General features: G+C 40.4%; 1 protein-coding gene across 1 annotated transcript in view; it reads right to left on the reverse strand.

Annotated features, from left to right (window-relative positions):
- The window catches only part of LOC145396047 (nephrin-like), a 299410-nt gene that overhangs the window by 8566 nt on the left and 270844 nt on the right, over window positions 1–20000 (reverse strand). The window contains exons 18-20 of the mRNA XM_080269511.1: window positions 19976–20000; window positions 5673–5924; window positions 1126–1277 (exon numbers count right to left, since the gene is read on the reverse strand). The exon at window positions 19976–20000 is cut by the window's right edge and continues 234 nt beyond it. Of these exons, the coding sequence (XP_080125637.1) occupies window positions 1126–1277; window positions 5673–5924; window positions 19976–20000 (429 nt within the window). The remainder of the gene's footprint in view (window positions 1–1125; window positions 1278–5672; window positions 5925–19975) is intronic.

The raw sequence follows: 20000 nt of genomic DNA on the forward strand, positions 1-20000 counted from the left end.
ATCAATCCACCTACCTACCTACCTTCCTTCCTACTTACCTACCTACCTACATACTGTACATACCTATCTCAACGTACGTACCTACCTACCTATCTATCAATCCATTTTATCTACCTACCTACTTACCTATCTATCCACCTACCTACCTACCTACCTTCCCACTTACCTCCCTACCCACCCACCTACCTACCTATCTTTCTACAACTATCACCAACTTACCTACCTACCTTCCTACTTACCTACCTACCTACCTACCCTTCTATCTATCTATCTCTTTTTGCGTCTATCTACAAATATATCTTTTTCCAAGACTTATTTCGAATTTTTCATAAAGCTTCACTCACGCCAACTAAAATATACATACATCTGAACGATCCTTTTTGGGTTTATATAAAAATTTCTGATCACATTATTTATATTTCTGCATGTAATATTTTGGTCTGTGTGTGTGTGTGATGTGTGTGTGTGAGAGAGAGAGAGGTAAGGAAATTCTCTCTCTCTCTCTCTCACACACACACACACACACACACACATTCAGTAATCTCTCTCTCTCTAAAAAAATACTTCCCTTTCACACCACGTCAGCCAATGCATCATCCTTCTTCACCATCCGTCATCACCCATCACCATCACCACCTCCCTCATCTCCCAAGTAGCTATCATCACACTCATCACAATCTCATCACTATTTCCTTGTCATCATTCAGTCTTCATTCTTCACCTGCTCCGTACTTGGCTAGCATGAGAGGATCGAGTTTGGCTGTCACTCTAAAAACAGCTTCATGTCTTCGTACCAGACCAGCATGGGGGGAGATAAGGTCCAGCTGTCACTCTCCACACTTGGCTAGCATTAAAAAGAATAAATTAAGGGGGATAAACCCTACCCATCACCCTTCGTACCTCACCAGCATGGGAAAAAATATATTCCGGTCGTCACTTCCGTACTTAGCCAGCATGGGAGGGGGATACAATACGGCCGTCACTCCTTACTTAGCTAGCATGGGAGGGGGATACAATTCGGCAGTCACTTCCGTACTTAGCCAGCATGGGAGGGGGATACAATACGGCCGTCACTCTCCGTACTTGGCCAGCATGGGAGGGGGATACAATTCGGCCGTCACTCACCTCGTAGTCGACCACGGAGTCTTCCTGCGCGTACGATTCCCGGCTCTTCTCGGAGATAGAAGATAGAGTTTCCCCCACGACCGTGTCATTGAAGGAGGAAGGAGCATACATGGTGTGGGTGGTGCTCTTACTGCTGGCCTGGTCACTGCCTTCTGTAATTGGAGTTCAAGGAGAAGAATTAGACTGAGAAGAAAAGAGAAAGAGGAGGGGAATGAAGAGGGGTAGAAGAGGAGGGGAAAGAAGAGAGGTATATGGGGGGGGGAAGTCTAAAGAAAATATTGTCCAGAAGAATAATAAAAAGTTCAAGGAGAAGAATTAGTCTGAGAAGAAAAGGAGAAAGAGTGGGAGAAAGAAGAAGGGTAAAAGAGGAGGGGAAAGAAGAGAGGTATATGGAGAGAAAAACGCTGAAAAAAGGTCCATAATAATAATAATAATAAAAGTTCAAGGAGAAGAATTAGACTGAGAAGAAAAGGGAAAAGAGGAGGCGGAAAGAAGAGGGGTGTATGGGAGAAAAGAGCAAGAAAAAAGGAAAAAAATATATTGTTCAGGAGACGAATAAGGAGGAAGAGGAAGATGGTGAAGAAGAGGAGTTCAAGGAGAAGAATAAGACTGAGAAGAGAAGAATGAGGAGGGGGATAAAAAAAAAAAAAATGCTGAGGGAGGGAAGATGGTGAAGGAAGAGTGACGTATGTATTAAATGGGGGGAGGTGGAAATGTGTGTGTGTGTGTGTGTGTGTGTGTGTGTGTGTGTGTGTGTGTGTGTGTGTGTGTGTGTGTGTGTGTGTGTGTGTGTGTGAGAGAGAGAGAGAGAGAGAGAGAGAGAGAGAGAGAGAGAGAGAGAGGGGGGGAAGTGTGTGTGTGTGTGTGTGTGTGTGTGTGTGTGTGTGTGTGTGTGTGTGTGTGTGTGTGTGTGTGTGTGTGTGTGTGTGTGTGTGTGTGTGTGTGTGTGTGTGTGTGTGAGAGAGAGAGAGAGAGAGAGAGAGAGAGAGAGAGAGAGGTTACATGGATTTAGAGGGACAAGTAGTACCTCAAACGGTTTTACGACCCACAGCAAGGAAGCACCAACAAAGACTTATAGATCTGCGAGAGAGAGAGAGAGAGAGAGAGAGAGAGAGAGAGAGAGAGAGAAATGGGAATGCATAAGTAAAATTCTATAAACCATTTTTGGGACGGAGTAAAATTTCAAGATGCGAATAAATTATATGGAAAAAAAATAAGTTGACATTTTAAAAAGAAAAATTTTAATCAGACGAAGAAAAAAGAAAATAGAGAAATACAGAGGGAAATGTGGTCTTAAAAAAAAAAAAAAAAAAAAAAAAAAAAAAAAAAAAAAAATGAAAGAACATGCAATAAGTCACACACGAAGAGATCCAATAATAATAATAATAATAATAATAATAATAATCCATCTATCTATTGCCAGACGCCATAATCTCGTTAAGGGGTGGCCATTTGACTTTGAGTTATTTGTTTTACGGGGAGGGGCACTAACCCTCCACCAACCCACTTGTTGACACGTAGGGAGCACGTATGGTTTGGTTATATGGTTACCACCCAGCGTTGTAAATGGTTTCTTGGCTTACAGGAAACCATTTGGCTTGTCACTCAATGTAAAGCCACCTGTAAAGGAAGGAAAAGCAATAAGAAGTGACAGGAAAGATGGGAGAAATAGGAAGAGATGAGGGCAGGCACAGAAAAAGAATGATACAGGCTAAGGATGAAGTAGGCAGCACTACATCAAGTGAGTGGATGATGGTCGCCACCACCTACCACCGAAATAATAATAATAATTCCCCCACTTCAGTTATCCTACGCATTTATCATGTAAAAAATAAAAAAATAATAAAATCAATAAAGAACGGCAGTTAGTCACACCAAAATAAGTAAAATATTGACAATCATTAAAGGATCTTAATTTCTAGGGAAGGTAGATTGAAATATTTATAAGTAAAGGTTAAAGTGCTGTATGGGAAAGAGGAATTAAGTACACTATATAAATAAGTCTTATTACAGAGAGAGAGAGAGAGAGAGAGAGAGAGAGAGAGAGAGAGAGAGAGAGAGACTGAATTTATCTCACTTACCCTATCCAACTCTTTCTTCCACTCTCTTCCCTACCTTTCCTCCCTCTCTTTTCTCCCTCCCTCTTCCTTACCTTTCCCCCTCCTCCTCTCTCTCTCTCTTCTCCTTCCTCTTCCCCCCCCCTCTTCATTCCCATTCCCCTACTCTATCTATCTATTGCCAGACGCCTTAATCCCGTCAGGGGTGGCCACAAACAGCCTCCATGTCGCCCTGTCCACCGCCATCCCCTCGACGCACTTCACCTGTTTTCCCTACTTTTTCTTCCTCTCACCCTCACCCTTCCCCTCCCTCCCCCGTCTTCCCTCCCTACCTCTCTCTCTCACACACACACACACACACACCTTTTCCCCTCTCTCTCCCACCCATCCTCACCTCACAAAACCTTCCAACTCCCACTCTCCTCTCCCCAATCCCTCCTCTCTTTCCCCCACCCCCATTTCCCCCTCCCCAATCCCTCCCCCCTCTCTCTCCCCCTCCTCCCCCCCCACCTTTCCTCTGATCGACAGGTTAATTGGATTTTTTATTATGCCGAATCTTATGGACGAGTTTCAACTACGTGTTTTTTTTTTCACTTTTTTTTGTTTTTGTTTTTTTTCGTTTCTTTTCCTCCTACCATACTCTCCTCTCAAAATTTTTCTTTTTCTCTCCTTCCTCCTCTTCTCTCCATCCTCCTCTTCCCTACCGTCTTCCCCTCAACATTACGCCTCTCCTTTCTCCTCTTCCCTCAACATTCCTCCTCATCTCTCCTTCCTCCTCTTCCCTCCAAACATTCCTCCTCTTCTCTCCTTCTTCCTCTTTCCTCAACATTCCTTCTCTTCCCTCAACATTCCTCCTCTTCCTCGCTTGCCTCTCTTCCCGCGAATGAAACAGACGCTATCATTTCCTCTCCAAACATTACACCTCACTCCTATCATTTCCCTCCTCCTCTTCTGTCTTTCCTCCTCTTCCCTACCGTCTCCCCTCCTTCCTCTTCTTCTCTCCTCCTTCCTCCTCTTCTCTCCTCCTTCCTCCTCTTCTCTCCTTCCTCCTTTTGCCAACTGTCTTCCCTCCTCCTTCCTCCTCTTCTCTACCGTCTTCCCCCCTCCTTCCTCCTCCTCCCTACTGTCTTCCCTCAACATTCCTCATCTCCTCTCCTTCCCTACTGTTTTCCCTCCTCCTTCCTCCTCTTCTCTCCTTCCTCTTCTTTCCTACCGTCTTCCCTCCTCCATCCTCGTCTTCTCTCCTTCCTCCTCTTCCCTACTGTCTTCCCTCAACACTCCTCTTCTCTCCTTCCCTCCTACCATTTCCCTCCTCTTCTCTCCTTCCCTCCTACCATTTCCCTCCTCCTCCCTCCTCTTCTCTCCTTCCCTCCTACCATTTCCCTTCTCCTTCCTCCTCTTCTCTCCTTCCCTCCTACCATTTCCCTCCTCCTCCCTCCTCTTCTCTCCTTCCCTCCTACCATTTCCCTCCTCCTTCCTCCTCTTCTCTCCTACCCTCCTACCATTTCCCTCCTCTTCTCTCCTTCCCTCCTACCATTTCCCTCCTCCTTCCTCCTCTTCCCTACCGTCTTCCCTCCTCCTTCCTCGCTTGCCTCTCTTCCTCCGAATGAGACACACGACGAGGGTGATGTTGATAATGACGATGATGGCGCCCACGATGGCCACTACCACGATGATCAGCTTCGGAAGATCGCCCCGGCCGCCCAGCACTTGGTTCAGTAGCAGTTCACGCTCACCTAGGAGGGCCTGGTCTGGAAAATGGAAGAATCGGGGGAACGTGGGATGGGTTTAGGATGGGGAGAGAACGCAGGATGGGGAGGGAGGGAAGAAGGATGGGGGAGGAGGCAGGTAGGATGGGTTTAGGATGGGAAGAAGGATGAAGGAGGAGGGAAGAAGGATGAGGGAGGAGGGAAGAAGGATGGGGAGGAGGGAAGAAGGATGAGGGAGGAGGGAAGAAGGATGAGGGAGGAGGGAAGAAGGATGAGGGAGGAGGGAAGAAGGATGAGGGAGGAGGGAAGAAGGATGAGGGAGGAGGGAAGAAGGATGGGATTAGGATGGGGAAAGAACGCAGGATGGGGAAGAAGGATGCGGAAGGAGGCATATAGGATGGGTTTAGGATGGGGAAGAGGCAGGTAGGATGGTTTTAGGATGGGAAGGGACGAAGGATGGGTTTAGGATGGGGGGAGGAGACGTAGGATGGGTGTGAGATGGAAAGGGGACGAAGGATGGAGGAGGAGGAGGTAAGAAATGCGGAAGGAGGAGGAGGAAAAAGATAAGGAACAAAATGTGCATGAGGAGTAAGGAGAGCGAGGAAATGAAAATGGGTAAAGCTGAGCAAGGAAAAAAGATGGGGAAAAAAGAGAATAGATCCAATACAGAAAACGGGAACTGGGCTCTGAAAGAAAACGGGACGGGGGCTCTGAAAGAAAACGAGGCGTGGGGGATATTAGGGGGTAACTTCCTTAAATCGTACCCAATTCTTCTCCTTACCTTGTGACGGGCTTAGTGGGAGGGATTTGGGCATGGAGGAGGCGGAGATCGAGGATGGAGGGGGCGGGGTCTTCTTGGTGGGCGGGGAGGCTCGCTTGTTCCTCCTCCTCCTCACGATACACACGATGGCCGAGACGTTGAGTGCAAGAAGCGCAGTTGCAACGAGCACGATGATCACAACCCACAACCCAGGCAACTTTGACACCTCCTTGCCCACGTTGGAGGAGGAAGATGGAGTCGGGGGAGCATCGCCTTTGGAGGAGTCCCCCGTGATTTTATTTTTACGAGGAATGCAGCACAGAAAACGGGGAGAGAAAATGGCAGGTGAGAAAACAGATGAGGACATGCGGATGGACCTTGAATTTTTTAGACCTTGCACTTTTTTTATTTTATTTTTTTATTTTATTTATTCATTGGGTTGTTTATTTCCTGTGCTTTTATATACTACGTTAATTTTAGGGTATTTTTTTTGGGGGGGATTGTTGCCTTCTTGTGCTTTTTAGTGTGTGTGTGTGTGTGTGTGTGTGTGTGTGTGTGTGTGTACGATATTTGTGGCAATTTAGACTGACATTACATTTATTAATATTGTATACTCGTTTATTTTTATTTATTCTATAAAAAATATCTTGTCAATTATACGACTCTCTCTCTCTCTCAATATATTTATCTATTTTTCTTTCCCACAAGACCGATTAGGCTCTCTCTCTCTCTCTCTCTCTCTCTCTTTCTCTCTCCGACACTCCCCAGGGACATAACTGACCTTCATCGTTAAAATTCCTTCCCCCTCCTTCCCCAAGCGACCCTCAACAGCCAGTCCCCGATTAAGAGTAGTTAGTGAGCTCCCCCTCCTCTTTCCTCTTGGGGTCTTGGGGTTAAGAGGGTGTCTGAGGGGAAGAGGGGGGTGGGGAGAGAGGAGGAGGGGATGGGGAGGAAAACGGGAGAAGAGGGAAGAGAAGGGGAGAGGCGGAAAGGGGGATGGGAAGAAAAATGACCTTGAACATCAACTGGGGCAAGAGTTAGAGAGAGAGAGAGAGAGAGAGAGAGAGAGAGAGAGAGAGAGAGAGAGAGGGGTAAGAGTCTGACCAATTTTGTGGGAGAGAAATTGAGATACAGAGAGAGAGAGAGAGAGAGAGAGAGAGCTATCCATCTTGCCTCGGCCATATTTTTGCTCTCATAAATCTCTCTCTCTCACTCCAATAGACCGAATCGACTGGCTTGCAGCATATAATTGTGACTATGACGTGAGTGAGTGAGTAAGAGAGTGAGTGAATGAGTGACTGAGTGAGAGAGGGAGGGAGGGAGTGTGGGAAGAAATAAGTGAGGGAGTGAGTGAGGAAGGGAGTGAGTGAGCGAGTAAGGAAGGGAGTGAGTGAGGAAGGGAGTGAGTGAGCGAGTAAGGAAGGGAGTGAGTGAGGAAGGGAGTGAGTGAGCGAGTAAGGAAGGGAGTGAGTGAGGAAGGGAGTGAGTGAGCGAGTAAGGAAGGGAGTGAGTGGGTGGGTGAGTGAGAGGGGGAGAAAGGACGAAAACAAGTGGGTGAGTGAGAGAGGGAGAAAGTAAGTGAGTGAAGAAACGAATTGAAATCAAGAACAAGAAAAACAAAACAAAAGTCACAACGAAGAGGAAAGAAAAAGACAAATACATAAATGCAACAAAAATAGAAATATTAAAGAAAATTAAAGAAAATGAGTAAAGAAAAGCAGAGAATCGAAACCAAGAAAATGAAGACAGGAAAGGGAAGAAAATGGAGAGGAAAAAATAGGAAGAGGAAGAAGAAATCAAAGAGGAAAAAGAGGAAGAGAAAGAGCGAGAAAAGGGAAGACGAAGAGAGCAAGAGGAAGAAAAAGAGCGAGAAAAAGGAAGAGGAAGAAAGAGAGCAAGAGGAAGAAAGAGAGCAAGAGGAAGAAAGAGCAAGAGGAAGAAAGAGAGCAAGAGGAAGAAAGAGAGCAAGAGGAAGAAAGAGGGCAAGAGGAAGAAAGAGAGCAAGTGGAAGATAGAGAGCAAGAGGAAGAAACAGAGCAAGAGGAAGAAACAGTGCGAGAAAAAGAGGAAGAGGAAGAAAGAGAGAGAATCCAGGTCTAGTCGTCTGCTAATCTGTCTCTCTTCACAGGGGATCGGATCGGAGGCGCAGGAGGAGAGAGGGATTCAGTGCCTTACAGGGGGATCTGATGCTTTACACAGGGGATCCGGCCTGTACAAAGAGGATCCAATGCTTTATAAGGGTGTTGGATTCTTTATATAGAGGATTCAGACTTGCAGGTACGGATGAATGCATAGACAGATAGACGAACATAGAGGAACATGAATGGATGGATGGATGTGTGTATCTATCTATCTATCTATATCTATCTATATATTAAATAACAGAATAGAGGAAGGGAAAACAAATGAATAAAAAAAAATAATCCATACATCAGATTACAGGTGTCCTCTGTTCATAAAATATCTGTAACAATTGTACTTGAACAGCTGTGGGTTGAAGTTTGGAGGGAAACACCTCTGGGGAAGCGAGTTCCAGAGAGATGCAGTTCGGGGAATGAAAGAATTCTGATAGGCACAAGTTCTGCAATATGGCTGAGTGACATTCCAGTCATGAGCGCTGCCAGCTGCCCGTGTGGCACGAGGGAAGGCATGGAGAGGTGGCACCATGGACGCAACTTCGTCTGAGCATTTGCCATAAAAATATCTGTAAAATAATGCAAGGGAGGCAACATTCCTTCTTACTTGTAGGGGAGGTAGTTTATTTGTAATGGCTGGGTTGTTAATAATTCCAACAGCTTTGTTCTGAAGTTTGTCCAGTTGTTTTAGTGCCACCTCTCCACATCCATAGATAGATAGATAGATTGATAAATAGAGAGAGAGAGAGAGAGAGAGAGAGACAGACAGACAGACAGAGAGAGAGAGAGAGAGAGAGAGAGAGAGAGAGAGAGAGAGAGATAGTCAACCATCACTAAATACGGCTCGTGTTGGAGATTTCATGGGATACCAAAGACGACTCTCTCTCTCTCTCTCTCTCTCAGTTTATCTATTTTTTCTTTCAGTTTCCGTTCCTGAAATCTCTCCCATTTTCTTTCACCTTTCCATCACTCTTGTCTCTCTCAAATCGTTTTGCCATCTTCTCTCCTTTCCTCCCCTCTCTCTCTCTCTCTCTCTCTCCCCTCATAGCTTACAAGTGCACTGAACCTGAGAGATCAAGTGAGAGAGAGAGAGAGAGAGAGAGAGAGAATTTCTAAACCTGTCTACTTACCAGTTTCCCTACGCACCAACCTACCTACCAACATACCTACCTACCTACCCACCACCCTCACTACTTACCTATCCTTCCACTCTTTCTCTTCCCTCCCTGCCTACCTCCTCCCCTCCCTATTTACCTACCTACCTACCAACATATCTACCTACCTACCCACCACCCTCACTACTTACCTACCCTTCCCCTCTTTCTCTTCCCTCCCTACCTACCTCCTCCCCTCCCTATTTACCTACCTACCTACCATTACTACTTACCTACTCTTCCCCTCTTTCTCTTCCCTCCTTACCTACCTCCTCCCCTCCATACTTCCCTCCCTACCTACCTCCTCCCCTCCCTATTTACCTACCTACCTACCTACCGTCAGATCAAAAGCTATTTCAATCCCACTTAATGAGTGAGAGGCCTGCGTTCTTGTAAAGCCTCTCTCTCTCTCTCTCTCTCTCTCTCTCTCTCTCTCTCTCTCTCTCTCTCTCTCCTCACGTTGTCCCTGTCTGTCTTACTATCTATCTATTTATCTACCTGCGTCTGTCTACTCCAAAACATTTTTGTCTCTCACTCCCTCCCTTCTAAATTCTCTCTCTCTCCTCTTAACTCTATCCATATCTACCTGTCTATCTATCTTCCTATCTATCTATCCATCTATCAATAATTCTCGTTTCTATCAATTTTCCTTCTAAATTCTCTCTCTCTCTCTCTCCCCCTCTCTCTCTCTTGCACAACCCGACATTAAAGCACTCCTCAATGTCCGTCCGGGTCGCACAAGAGAGAAATAGCAAATAGGAAGGTCGGTGGGGGTTTGATCTCTCTCTCTCTCTCTCGTCATTCACCTTCCTTTCACTCTCTCACTCACTTTCCTTACACTTATTTTCGTCATTCACCTCTCTCTCTCTCTCTCTTTCTCTCTCCTCTAGTCATTTTCTTGTCATTCACCTTTACCCCTTCTCTCTCTCTCTCTCTCAGAATCTTTTGCCATTTCCCCTCCTTTCCTCTCTCTCTCTCTCTCAGAATCCTTTGCCATTTCCCCTCCTTTCCTCTCTCTCTCTCTCAGAATCCTTTGCAATCTCCCCTTCGCTCTCTCTCTCTCTCTCAGGATTATCACCTTCATGGGTGTACCTGGATTTTCACCTTTTTAAATCTACGGTTGTTGACTACCTCGTTTACCTGATACGTTTTCATATATAATTATGATTTTGGGGATCTATTTTGATTTTGAGGTTATTATGTAGCCTCTCTCTCTCTCTAATATTTCTCCACTTATTCTTCCCTTTCCTTTTTCTCTTCTTCCTCTTCCTCAGTTTCTCCACATCATCTTTCTTCTCCTCCTCTTCTTTCCCTCCTCCTCTTATCTTCTTTCCCCTCCCTCCCTCCCTCCCCCTTCTTCCTCCTCTTCCACCTGCTCTCCCTTGTCTCTTCCCCCCCCCTCCTCCTCCTAATCTACTCTTCTTTCACCTCTTTACGTAATTTATCGTAACTGCGTAATCAATGTAATTTTCCTTGCTGTAATTGCCTGCCGTGTGTGTGTGTGTGTGTGTGTGTGTACCTTATGTGAGTGCAAAATTTAAATACATACAAGTAATTTTTAAACATCTTCGTTAAAGTGTAATTATTTCCACTCTAAATAAAAACAAAAAAATCTATTATATCTGTCTTAAAAATAATCTGCCATTACCTTAAAAGATTATCTAAGAAAGTCGATATTTCTCAAGACAGTTAGAAAAAGCTCCTTAGGTCATTAAATTAAGAAAAATAAAGAAAAAATGTATAAAAAATAGTCTTTTAGTAATTTGGATTGTTTTGATAACTTTAAGGAAGAAAATAACAAGAAATAAAGAAAAAAATCAATTCATTAAATTTAAAAATAAATAAATAAATAATCTTTTTAGTAATAATTTGGATTTTTCTGATAATTTTAGAGGGGAGAAATAACTAGAAATAAAGATAAGACAAAATCCTGTGCTAAATTTAAAAAAGAAATTTATAAAATCAGTAATAATCTTTTTAGTAATAATTTGGGTTTTCTGATAATTTTTAAGTGGAGACATAACTAGAATTAACCCTCACATGCTACTTAAAGAACTGTAAAAGATTTAATAATTTCAGAATTGCAAACGTTGAATTATAATCTCTAGAATAAAAACCTTCCCTTCCTGTTAAAAATTGCTAAAATTACTCAATATATTCAGACCTGGATTAATTTGAAAGATTATTAATTAAGCGTATTCAGTAAATTCAACACTGGATTAAACACATGAATTAAATGTCAAATATTTTAACCTTATTCAATAAATTCTGAATTGAAGAGAAATACGAATTAACTTAAGGATTATTAGGCTTGGTCAATATATTCAGAACTAGACAAAAAAACAAGGAATTAATGTAAAAAAATATTCAGTAAATTCTGAATTAAATGAAAAACCCAAATTAACGTCAAAGATTAAACTCACTGAACAATTTGAGAAAGGACGGAAATACGAAAAAATCAGCCTTACAAATCTACGTTTATATTTACCAACAAGGCGTGTCCAATCCTCCTCTATCACTATTTCAATCCCTTATTATTATCACTACCATATATTTACAAGAACGAGTAAACAAAAGCTTTCCCTTCCCGTCACCCTATCCGCTACTTTCTATCCTTATCTTTACTGTTAGACGAAGCAAAAGACATTAAAAAAAATACCACAGAACCGACAGAATAATAGAATGTGTAAAAAGTGTACACGTGTGCATTTGTATAAAAGGTGTACGTGTGAATTTCCTGTGTACTTGTGTTAGGTATGGAACTGACAGTATTGAATAATGTGTGAAATGTGTACATGTGTAAAAAGTATACATGTGTGTTTGTGTGTACATGTTAGTTACAGAACCGAAGAGTGGAATGTGTTTAAAGTATACGTGTGTGTGTGTGTGTGTGTGTGTGTTATGTGTATTGTAAGTGTACATGTATGTGTGTGTACTTGTGTCAGTCTCACAGATTTTCTCGAAGGCAAATTACAATGTTAAGTTCAATACAGTGATGTCTTGATTCATAATATTCTTTCTACATCCAAATTAATTTCTTTTTCAGCTTAGATCAGTGTTTTTCAATGTGGCAAGGTTTGAATTCACAAACCTCTACCTCATCAAAGCACTCTAAGCTGACAAAAAAATACCTAGATGCAAAAAGAATATACATAAACAAGAGATGCGGGTCAAAAAAGAGTTTAATATGTCATTTTCTGTCTTGCCCCTTTTCAAAGTGCAAGGTCTGGGTGAGTCTCCCCTCCGGGTTAGTCAAAAGAAAACGGGAAACACCTGGAAAAGGAAAATGGGCTGCGACTCACAAACGGCTTACAACCAATATCTCTCCTCTCTTTCTCTCTCTCTCCCTCGTAACCAAGATCTTTTTAAAATTTTCTTACGAAGAAGATCAAGGCGAGGAAACTATACAAGCTTCCCCTGCTACCTGCTTTTACTGCATAATTTAAAATCTTAGTTACGAGAAATTGAGAGGTAATCGTAAGCCTGTTTGTGACTCTGGGCCAGCGTTAGTAAGGCAGGTTTGTTAGAAATGTTAGTTTTCTCTACACTACACTTGTTATATATCAGACATGCTATATTTTGCTATCTACAGGCATGTGCAAATTTTGGGCTTACTCTAAATTTATATGATGGGAAGGCAGAGCAAAATTCAATATATTTATAAAGATCAAGATAAATATAAGCACTCAAACAACAATGAGACACATCTTCCTCCTCTCATTATCATCTTAAATCAGCCATCACACAAATATTCCTCCATCTTCCTCATCATATACCTTTAAATCAACAATCATATATTCCTCCTTTAAATCTGTATCTTTAAATCAGCAATCACACAAATATTCCTCCATTTTCCTCATCATATACCTTTAAATCAACAATCATATATTCCTCCTTTAAATCTGTATCTTTAAATCAGCAATCACACAAACATTCCTACACCTTCCTCCTCTCATTCTGTATCTTTAAAACAACAATCGGACACATATTCCTCCTCTATAAATCAGTAATCAGAAATATTCCCCACCATTATGTATCTTTATGTACAAAATTCAAAACTAAACCTATTCAACTGCAAACTTCAATTACAATCACTCAGAAACTTTGCCTAGTTCACTCCATCTTCCTGTAACATTATAACTATCTACCTAGAGCCAGATGCCATAATCACATAAGGGGTGGCTCTTTGACTCTGAGTTAGTTGTTTTACGGGCAGGGGCACTAACCCTCCACCACCCCACTTGTTGACATTATAACTTCAAGGGAAAAGCTCTGTACAAACTCAAATCCATTCTCAGCTTTCTGCATATTTCAACAATTTTTTTTTTCAATTACTCTTGCTACATTTTTTTTTTTTTTTTTTAGTTACGCTTCTGATACAGTATTATTACATGTTACACCAAAATTTCAAAATCTCAATCATTTAAAAACACTATATATTCACTCTCTCTCCTGCAACAATACGCAGAACACAAAATTCTATCCACCTACAGCCAGACGCCTTAATCCCGTAAGGGGTGGCCATAAACAAATTGCCTCCATGTTGCCCCGTCCCCCACCATTTCACTGCCCTTCCCCAATCTCACATCCCCCCTCTCTCATATACCTCTCCACTCCATCTCCACCTCATCCCCAGTCTCCCCCCCTCCACCTCCCTCACATACACTCTCCACATTAGTCTCTTGCTCTCCATCCTCCCCACAACTCAAAATTCAGAGTTAAAATATATTAAAGCTTTGCACTACCTTCCTTCAAACTAAATATATACTTCCCACCACCACAAAGCTGCACAACTGCCATCACAGAAAGTTAGATGGGTTAGTGGGTTGGAAAAGACGCAATTTGAGCAAGACTTGAGTTGGTATGTAAAAAAATAAAAAAAAAAAATAAAAATAATAATAAGTGAATGTTATCTATATGTTATACAACTTTTTCATTACCTTATTTATTTCTCTATTACTTTATTTTATTTTTAAGGAGCACTTGTAGCTAGACTCGAGTTGGTATGTGAGAAAAAAAAAAAAGTGAATGTTATCTAAATGTTATACAATTTCTATTACCTTATTTAAACTTTATTAATTTATTTTTTGTTATGCAAGGTAGAGGGAACCAAAAAATGGAAACCTGCATGACTGTACCCTCCAAAAAAATATTGAAATAAAACATGGAGGGCCACACTAAAGACCAAATTCCAACTATTACTAAAATCCATCAAAATACATATTCCAATTACTGTTGAACACTGGATATAACTACACGCAATTCAAAACAAGATATCCATGTATAAAAAAAAATGGTGTGAACAAAGACAGTTATTACACACCGACTAATATTAATCACTATTAAATTATTTACACATTTCACAATATCAGTTTCCAACCCTATTCCTAGTAATCAAGAATAAATGGATGTCTTGTTGAAACCCAGAAAATACACAAGCAAGTCCATAAACAACACTGATACAAAAAATTCTATCTACCTATCTACTGCCAGACGCCTTAATTCTGTAAGGGCTGGCCACAAACAAACCGCCGCCATGTCGTCCTGTCCAACGCCATTTCACTGCCCTGCTCCCAGCTCGCTCTCCCCTCTCTCATATGAAAAATTGAGGGAAAAAATACCAACTCGAGTCTCGCCATTCAATTCAAAAGTAACCAAGAACATATGGATGACTTTTTAAAATCTAGAAAATACACAAGCAAGCCCATGAACAATAATATTAGGAAAAATTACTAGAAAAAACACTAACTCGAGTCTTGCTATTCAGTATCCAGCATGTATTCTCTAAAAGGCAGGCAAAGTTCACCATACTCCAAAAATAAAAATAAATAAATTTTAAAACAGTACACAACACGAAGAAAAAATCTGGATCCAATATGGTGGAACTAACCTCAGGGGTGACAAAGCCGGGAAAATAATCTGTTTTATATTTTCACTTTTTTTTATTTATTTATTTTTTTTGAGGGAGGAAGTTCAGAAATCGGAGAGCTCATGACTAGTTCAATTTTGTTTTTCACTATGTATTTATTTATTCAGTTATTTAATTATCAAGGGATGGCATTCAAAAGTCAGAGAGTTCATGACGAATTCAATTTTGTTTTTTCCTGTTTATTTATTTATTTATTCAGTTATTTATTTATTTGGGGATGATGATCAAATGTCAGAGAGTTCACTACTGACTGAAAACCTTGCCAAAAATATACTTTCCTGTATAACCCAGATGAATAAATGAAAATAAATATATACATTCATCCCTGGGGGTACGGGGGTTTTCAAGAATACTCCCCCAGTATCCCTGCTTGTCGTAAAAGGCGACTAAAAGGGTTGGCGGAGGGTTAGTGCCCCTCCCCGGAAAACAACTAACTAAAAAAACAAACAAGAAGCCTTCTGCATACTGATTTTTTTTTACATTTTTATTCCTTTTTAATGCAATTCTGTCCATTTATTCAATCTACAGCCAGTCACCCCCTTAACCGATAGACAATACATGACCGTCACTATAAATTATCAGTATCCTCGTGGCCTTAAAACACTCCCTGGATTTAAAAAAAAAAAAAAAAGCACTCCGTCTGGGGCATCCTAACCACTACACCACCAAGCACAGCAGGTAAAAAAATAAATAAATAAATAAAAATAAAAACAAAATATAAAAGGGAATAAAAAAACACAAAATAAAGTATAAAAAAGAATAAAAACTACACATATAATAAATAATAAATAACCCCCAAGCACAGTATAAGTAACCAGTGTAGTATATATGAAAGAGACCATTAGACATGAAAAAAAAGTCATGAAGAAGTGCCACGGAGCGTCCATTACCACGAAGAAAAAAATAACTCACTAGTCGCAGTATGCCAAAATAAATATAAATAAATAAAATAAAAATAATCACAAAGGAGTGCCAGGGAGCGTCCAATACCACGAGTTAGAAAAAAGAAAAGAGACCATACGGCGTTATAAAAAAAAAAAAAAAAAAAAAAAAAAAAATAGTCACGAAGAAGTGCCAGGGGGCGTCTAGTACCACAAAATTGCTATACTACGTTTCCTTTAAGCTGGCAAAACCCACGCATGCGCACTCACCTTGCATCTGAGAGCTAGAAGGGCATGAGGGACTGACCAAGTACAAATTAAAGAAAAAAAATGCATATCTTATAGGGGAAAAATTATCATGGAAATCTTATAGGAAAAAAAAAATATATATAAAAACTAAAAATTATGGAAATCTTACAATAAAAAGAGGGCATGATAAAGGAACTGATAATAAAGGCAATTAATAATGATAGGACTTAAAAATAAAAGAAAATTAAGTACATACCTAATAAGGATTGCAATAAAATAATGCTAATAATAATTACAGAAAGAAACGCAATGACAATAATAATAATAATAATAATAATAAAGGAGAAGGAAGAGGATGAAGAATGAATGAAAAGAGGAATAAGGAAAGAAAAAAGAAAGAACTGTGAGAAAGAAAAATGGGGAAAACAAATAAAGGTAACATGAAGGAAGGGAGAGGAATAGGAAAAATAAGGGGAAGAGAGGGGAGGAAGAAATGAGGGGAAGATGGAGAGGACAGGAAAAATGAGGGGAAGACAGAGTAGGAAAAAATGAGGGGAAGAGAGGGGAGCAAATGAGGGGAAGAGGGGGGAGCAAATGTTTTTGAATGTCTCAACTGAGATACTGTTCATGGTATCTGAGGGAAATCTGTTCCAGATAATTACAACTCTGTTAAAGAAGAAGTATTTTGCTTCGTGGGATTGGAAACGCTTTCCCATAATTTTGCAGCCATTACTTCGTTTGACTCGACTGGTCTATATCAAAATATTTATTAATGTCTAAGTTGTCATATCCCTTCATGATTTTGAAAACTTCAATAAGGTCCCCTCTTAACCTGCGCTTCGTTAAGCTAAATAATTTAAGTTCTTCAAGGCGTTCCTCATATGGTTTGTTTCTAAGTCATGGTATCATTTTTGTGATTCTTCGCTGAATTTTCTCTAATTTTTCAATGTCCTTTCTGTAGTACGGAGACCAGAATTGCACACAATACTCAAGATGGGGGCGTACTAGTGAGTTGTACAAGGCAAGTATGACTTTTTCCTATTTAAACTCGAAAGTTCTGCCAATAAAACCCACCAGCTTGTTTGCAATTTTAACCGCCTAGGTACACTGCTTGCTTGGTTTTAGGTCATTTGATATTATCACACCAAGATCCTTTTCATTGTCTGTACTTGATAACTGAATATTGTTCATTTTGTAGTTTGCATGGACGTTGTTACTTCCAATATGAAGTACTTTACATTTTTCTGTATTGAATTTCATTTGCCATTTTTCTGCCCAGCTTGCTAAAGTATTAGGGTCATTTTGTAACTCCTGCCACTGTAATATTGAAGTTACTTTACTGGTTATTTTAGTATCATCTGCAAATTACAATTTAGACCCTCATCAATATCATCTATATAGATAATTAAAAGTATCGGTCCAAGTACTGAGCCTTGGGGAACGCCACTGATCACATTTCGGCATTTGGATTCCTTTCCGTTTATCACGACTCGCTGTTTTCGGTCTGAAACCAGTCTTGTAATCATTTCTGAGTATTTCCTTTTATTCCATGTGCTTCTATTTTTCTCATGAGACACTTGTGAGGGACAGTGTCAAATGCTTTCTGAAAGTCGAGGTAAATTATATCTACTGCTCTTGAGTCATCATATAATTTGTAAACATCATGGAAGAAGTCCAGTAAGTTAGTTAAGCATGAACGACCATGTCTGAATCCATGCTGCGAGTCTTTATTTATATTTAAGCAACGTTGGGTCTGGTTAGTACTTGGATGGGTGACCGCCTGGGAACACCAGATGCTGTTGGCATCCCTACGTCAAGTGGGGTTGGTGGAGGATTAGTGCCCCTCCCTGTAAAACAATTAACTCTAAGCCATTGGCCACCCCATTTGGGATACATGGCGTCTGGCAATGGATGGATGGATGGATGGATTTTCTTCCAGATAATTAACTATTTTATCTCTTATGATTTTTTCCATTAACTTGCACACTACTGATGTTAAGCTGATTGGTCTGTAATTTCCTGGGTGCGACTCATTTCCTTTTTTGAAAATTGGTGTTACATTTGCTAGTTTCCATTCACGTGGAACTTTCCCAGTACTTAACGATTTATTGAATAAGACAGAGAGTGGCAGCAGTAACTCATGTTATGCTTCTTTGAGAATTCTCGGTGATATTTTATCGGGGCCAGGGGTTTTGTTTATGTTCGTACTATTTATGGCTGAAAGGATATCGTTATTATGGATAGCATAGTTACTAAGGACTGTGCTATTTGCTTGGTTTGTGGGTAGCAGTAGGTTTCTGGTGGTGTTTTCAACTGTAAAAACAGACACAAAGTAATCGTTAAGAATGTTTGCCATTTCGACCTCATTTTCAGTGTGTTTGCCATTGTTTGTTTCTAGAGGACCTATTGATGTAGTCATAACCTTTTTCTTTCTAATGTAACTGTAAAATTCTTTTGGATTTGATTTGCAAGTATTAGCAATGTGGATCTCCAGTGCTCTTTTGCTTTGTTTAATAAGTCTTTTCGATGTGCAGCGTAGATTTTCGTACTGTAATCTATCATCATTATTTTGTGTAGTTTTATATTTATGGTATGCCTGTTTCTTGGCTATTAAGTTTCTTTTAATTTCACTGGACCACCACTTTGGTTTACTATTACCAGCTGGACGCCTGTTACATAGTGGCACACATGACTTTACCACTTCATTAAATTTTTCGGTGAATATTTCCCATGTTTGGTTTATGTCATCGGTTTCAGACATTTGATTCCAATCCACAGTTGCAAGTAGCGCTCTGAGCCTAGTTAAATCAGCTCTACGATAATCTGGGACCTTTTCTTTGCTCTCCATTCTTTTACTTTTTCAGTAGTAATATTAAACTGTATAATTAGGTGATCACTTGAACTAAACTCAGGTCCTATTTCAACGTTGTTGACTAGGTTATCATTTGTAGTCAAGATGATGTCTAGGATATTGTTTCCTCTCGTTGGGTATTCTACGTGTTGGGAAAGGGCGCTTTCTTGAAGATTCATATAAAGCTTTTGTCCTGAGTGTGCCGTCAGTGGTTCACCCCACTTTGTTACCGGTAGATTAAAGTCTCCAAAAATTACGCTATCCTCTTGACAACAAATTTCCGCAATTTGATCATGAAGTTTTTCATCTGTCTCAGTTGACTGTGCCGGAGGACGATAGACGAGACATATATTTATTTTGTGTGAATTAATATTTAGCTGAACATAACTGGCATCTATATTGGTAATAATGGGTTTAGATAGCACAAGGGGGTGGAGACTAGTTTTCACATATAGTAAAACACCGCCACCAGCTCGATGTGGTCCCTCACAGCTGAATATATTGTACCCTGTTAGTGAGTATTCCGCTAGAAAGTCACGGTCAGATGTGTTAATCCAGGACTCTGTGATGCCAACGATGTCATAATTTTCTAGGTAAATTAGAGATTCTAAATCCTCAAACTTGTTACGTAGACTACGTGCGTTAACATAGAAGACTCCAATTCCATCCCAAACAGTTGGTGTTCTGACTCTGCGGGTATTTACGTTGTGGTTACTGATCCTGGACGTCCCGCGTTTTTTTATTTGGAGAGGGCGACTTTATCGTGTACGAGTCTACCTAGCCGTGTTGCACCTACCGAGTTTAAATGGAGGAGCAGGAGGAGGCAGTAAAGAGAGAAAAGTAGAGACGAGTTCTGAGGAGAGGAATAAGTGAAGAAATAATAATAATAATAATAATAATAATAATAATAATAATAACAATAATAATAATAATTATTATTAATAATAATAATAACTAATTAAATAAGAAATAAATCCAACAGAACCCCATAAAAAATCAGCCACCACCTCAAAAAACAAGAATAAATCACCCAACCTCTAAAAAATAAATAAATAAATAAAAATCACCCACCACCCTCCCTCAAACCAAAACAAACCAAAAATGGAGACTTCGGTGCTCACTCACTTCGGGTTTTGGCGCGGACGAACTC

Source organism: Coenobita brevimanus, chromosome 34 (genome assembly GCF_032717465.1).
Source record: "Coenobita brevimanus isolate Jiangsu-jjx chromosome 34, ASM3271746v2, whole genome shotgun sequence".
Taxonomy (NCBI): domain Eukaryota; kingdom Metazoa; phylum Arthropoda; class Malacostraca; order Decapoda; family Coenobitidae; genus Coenobita; species Coenobita brevimanus.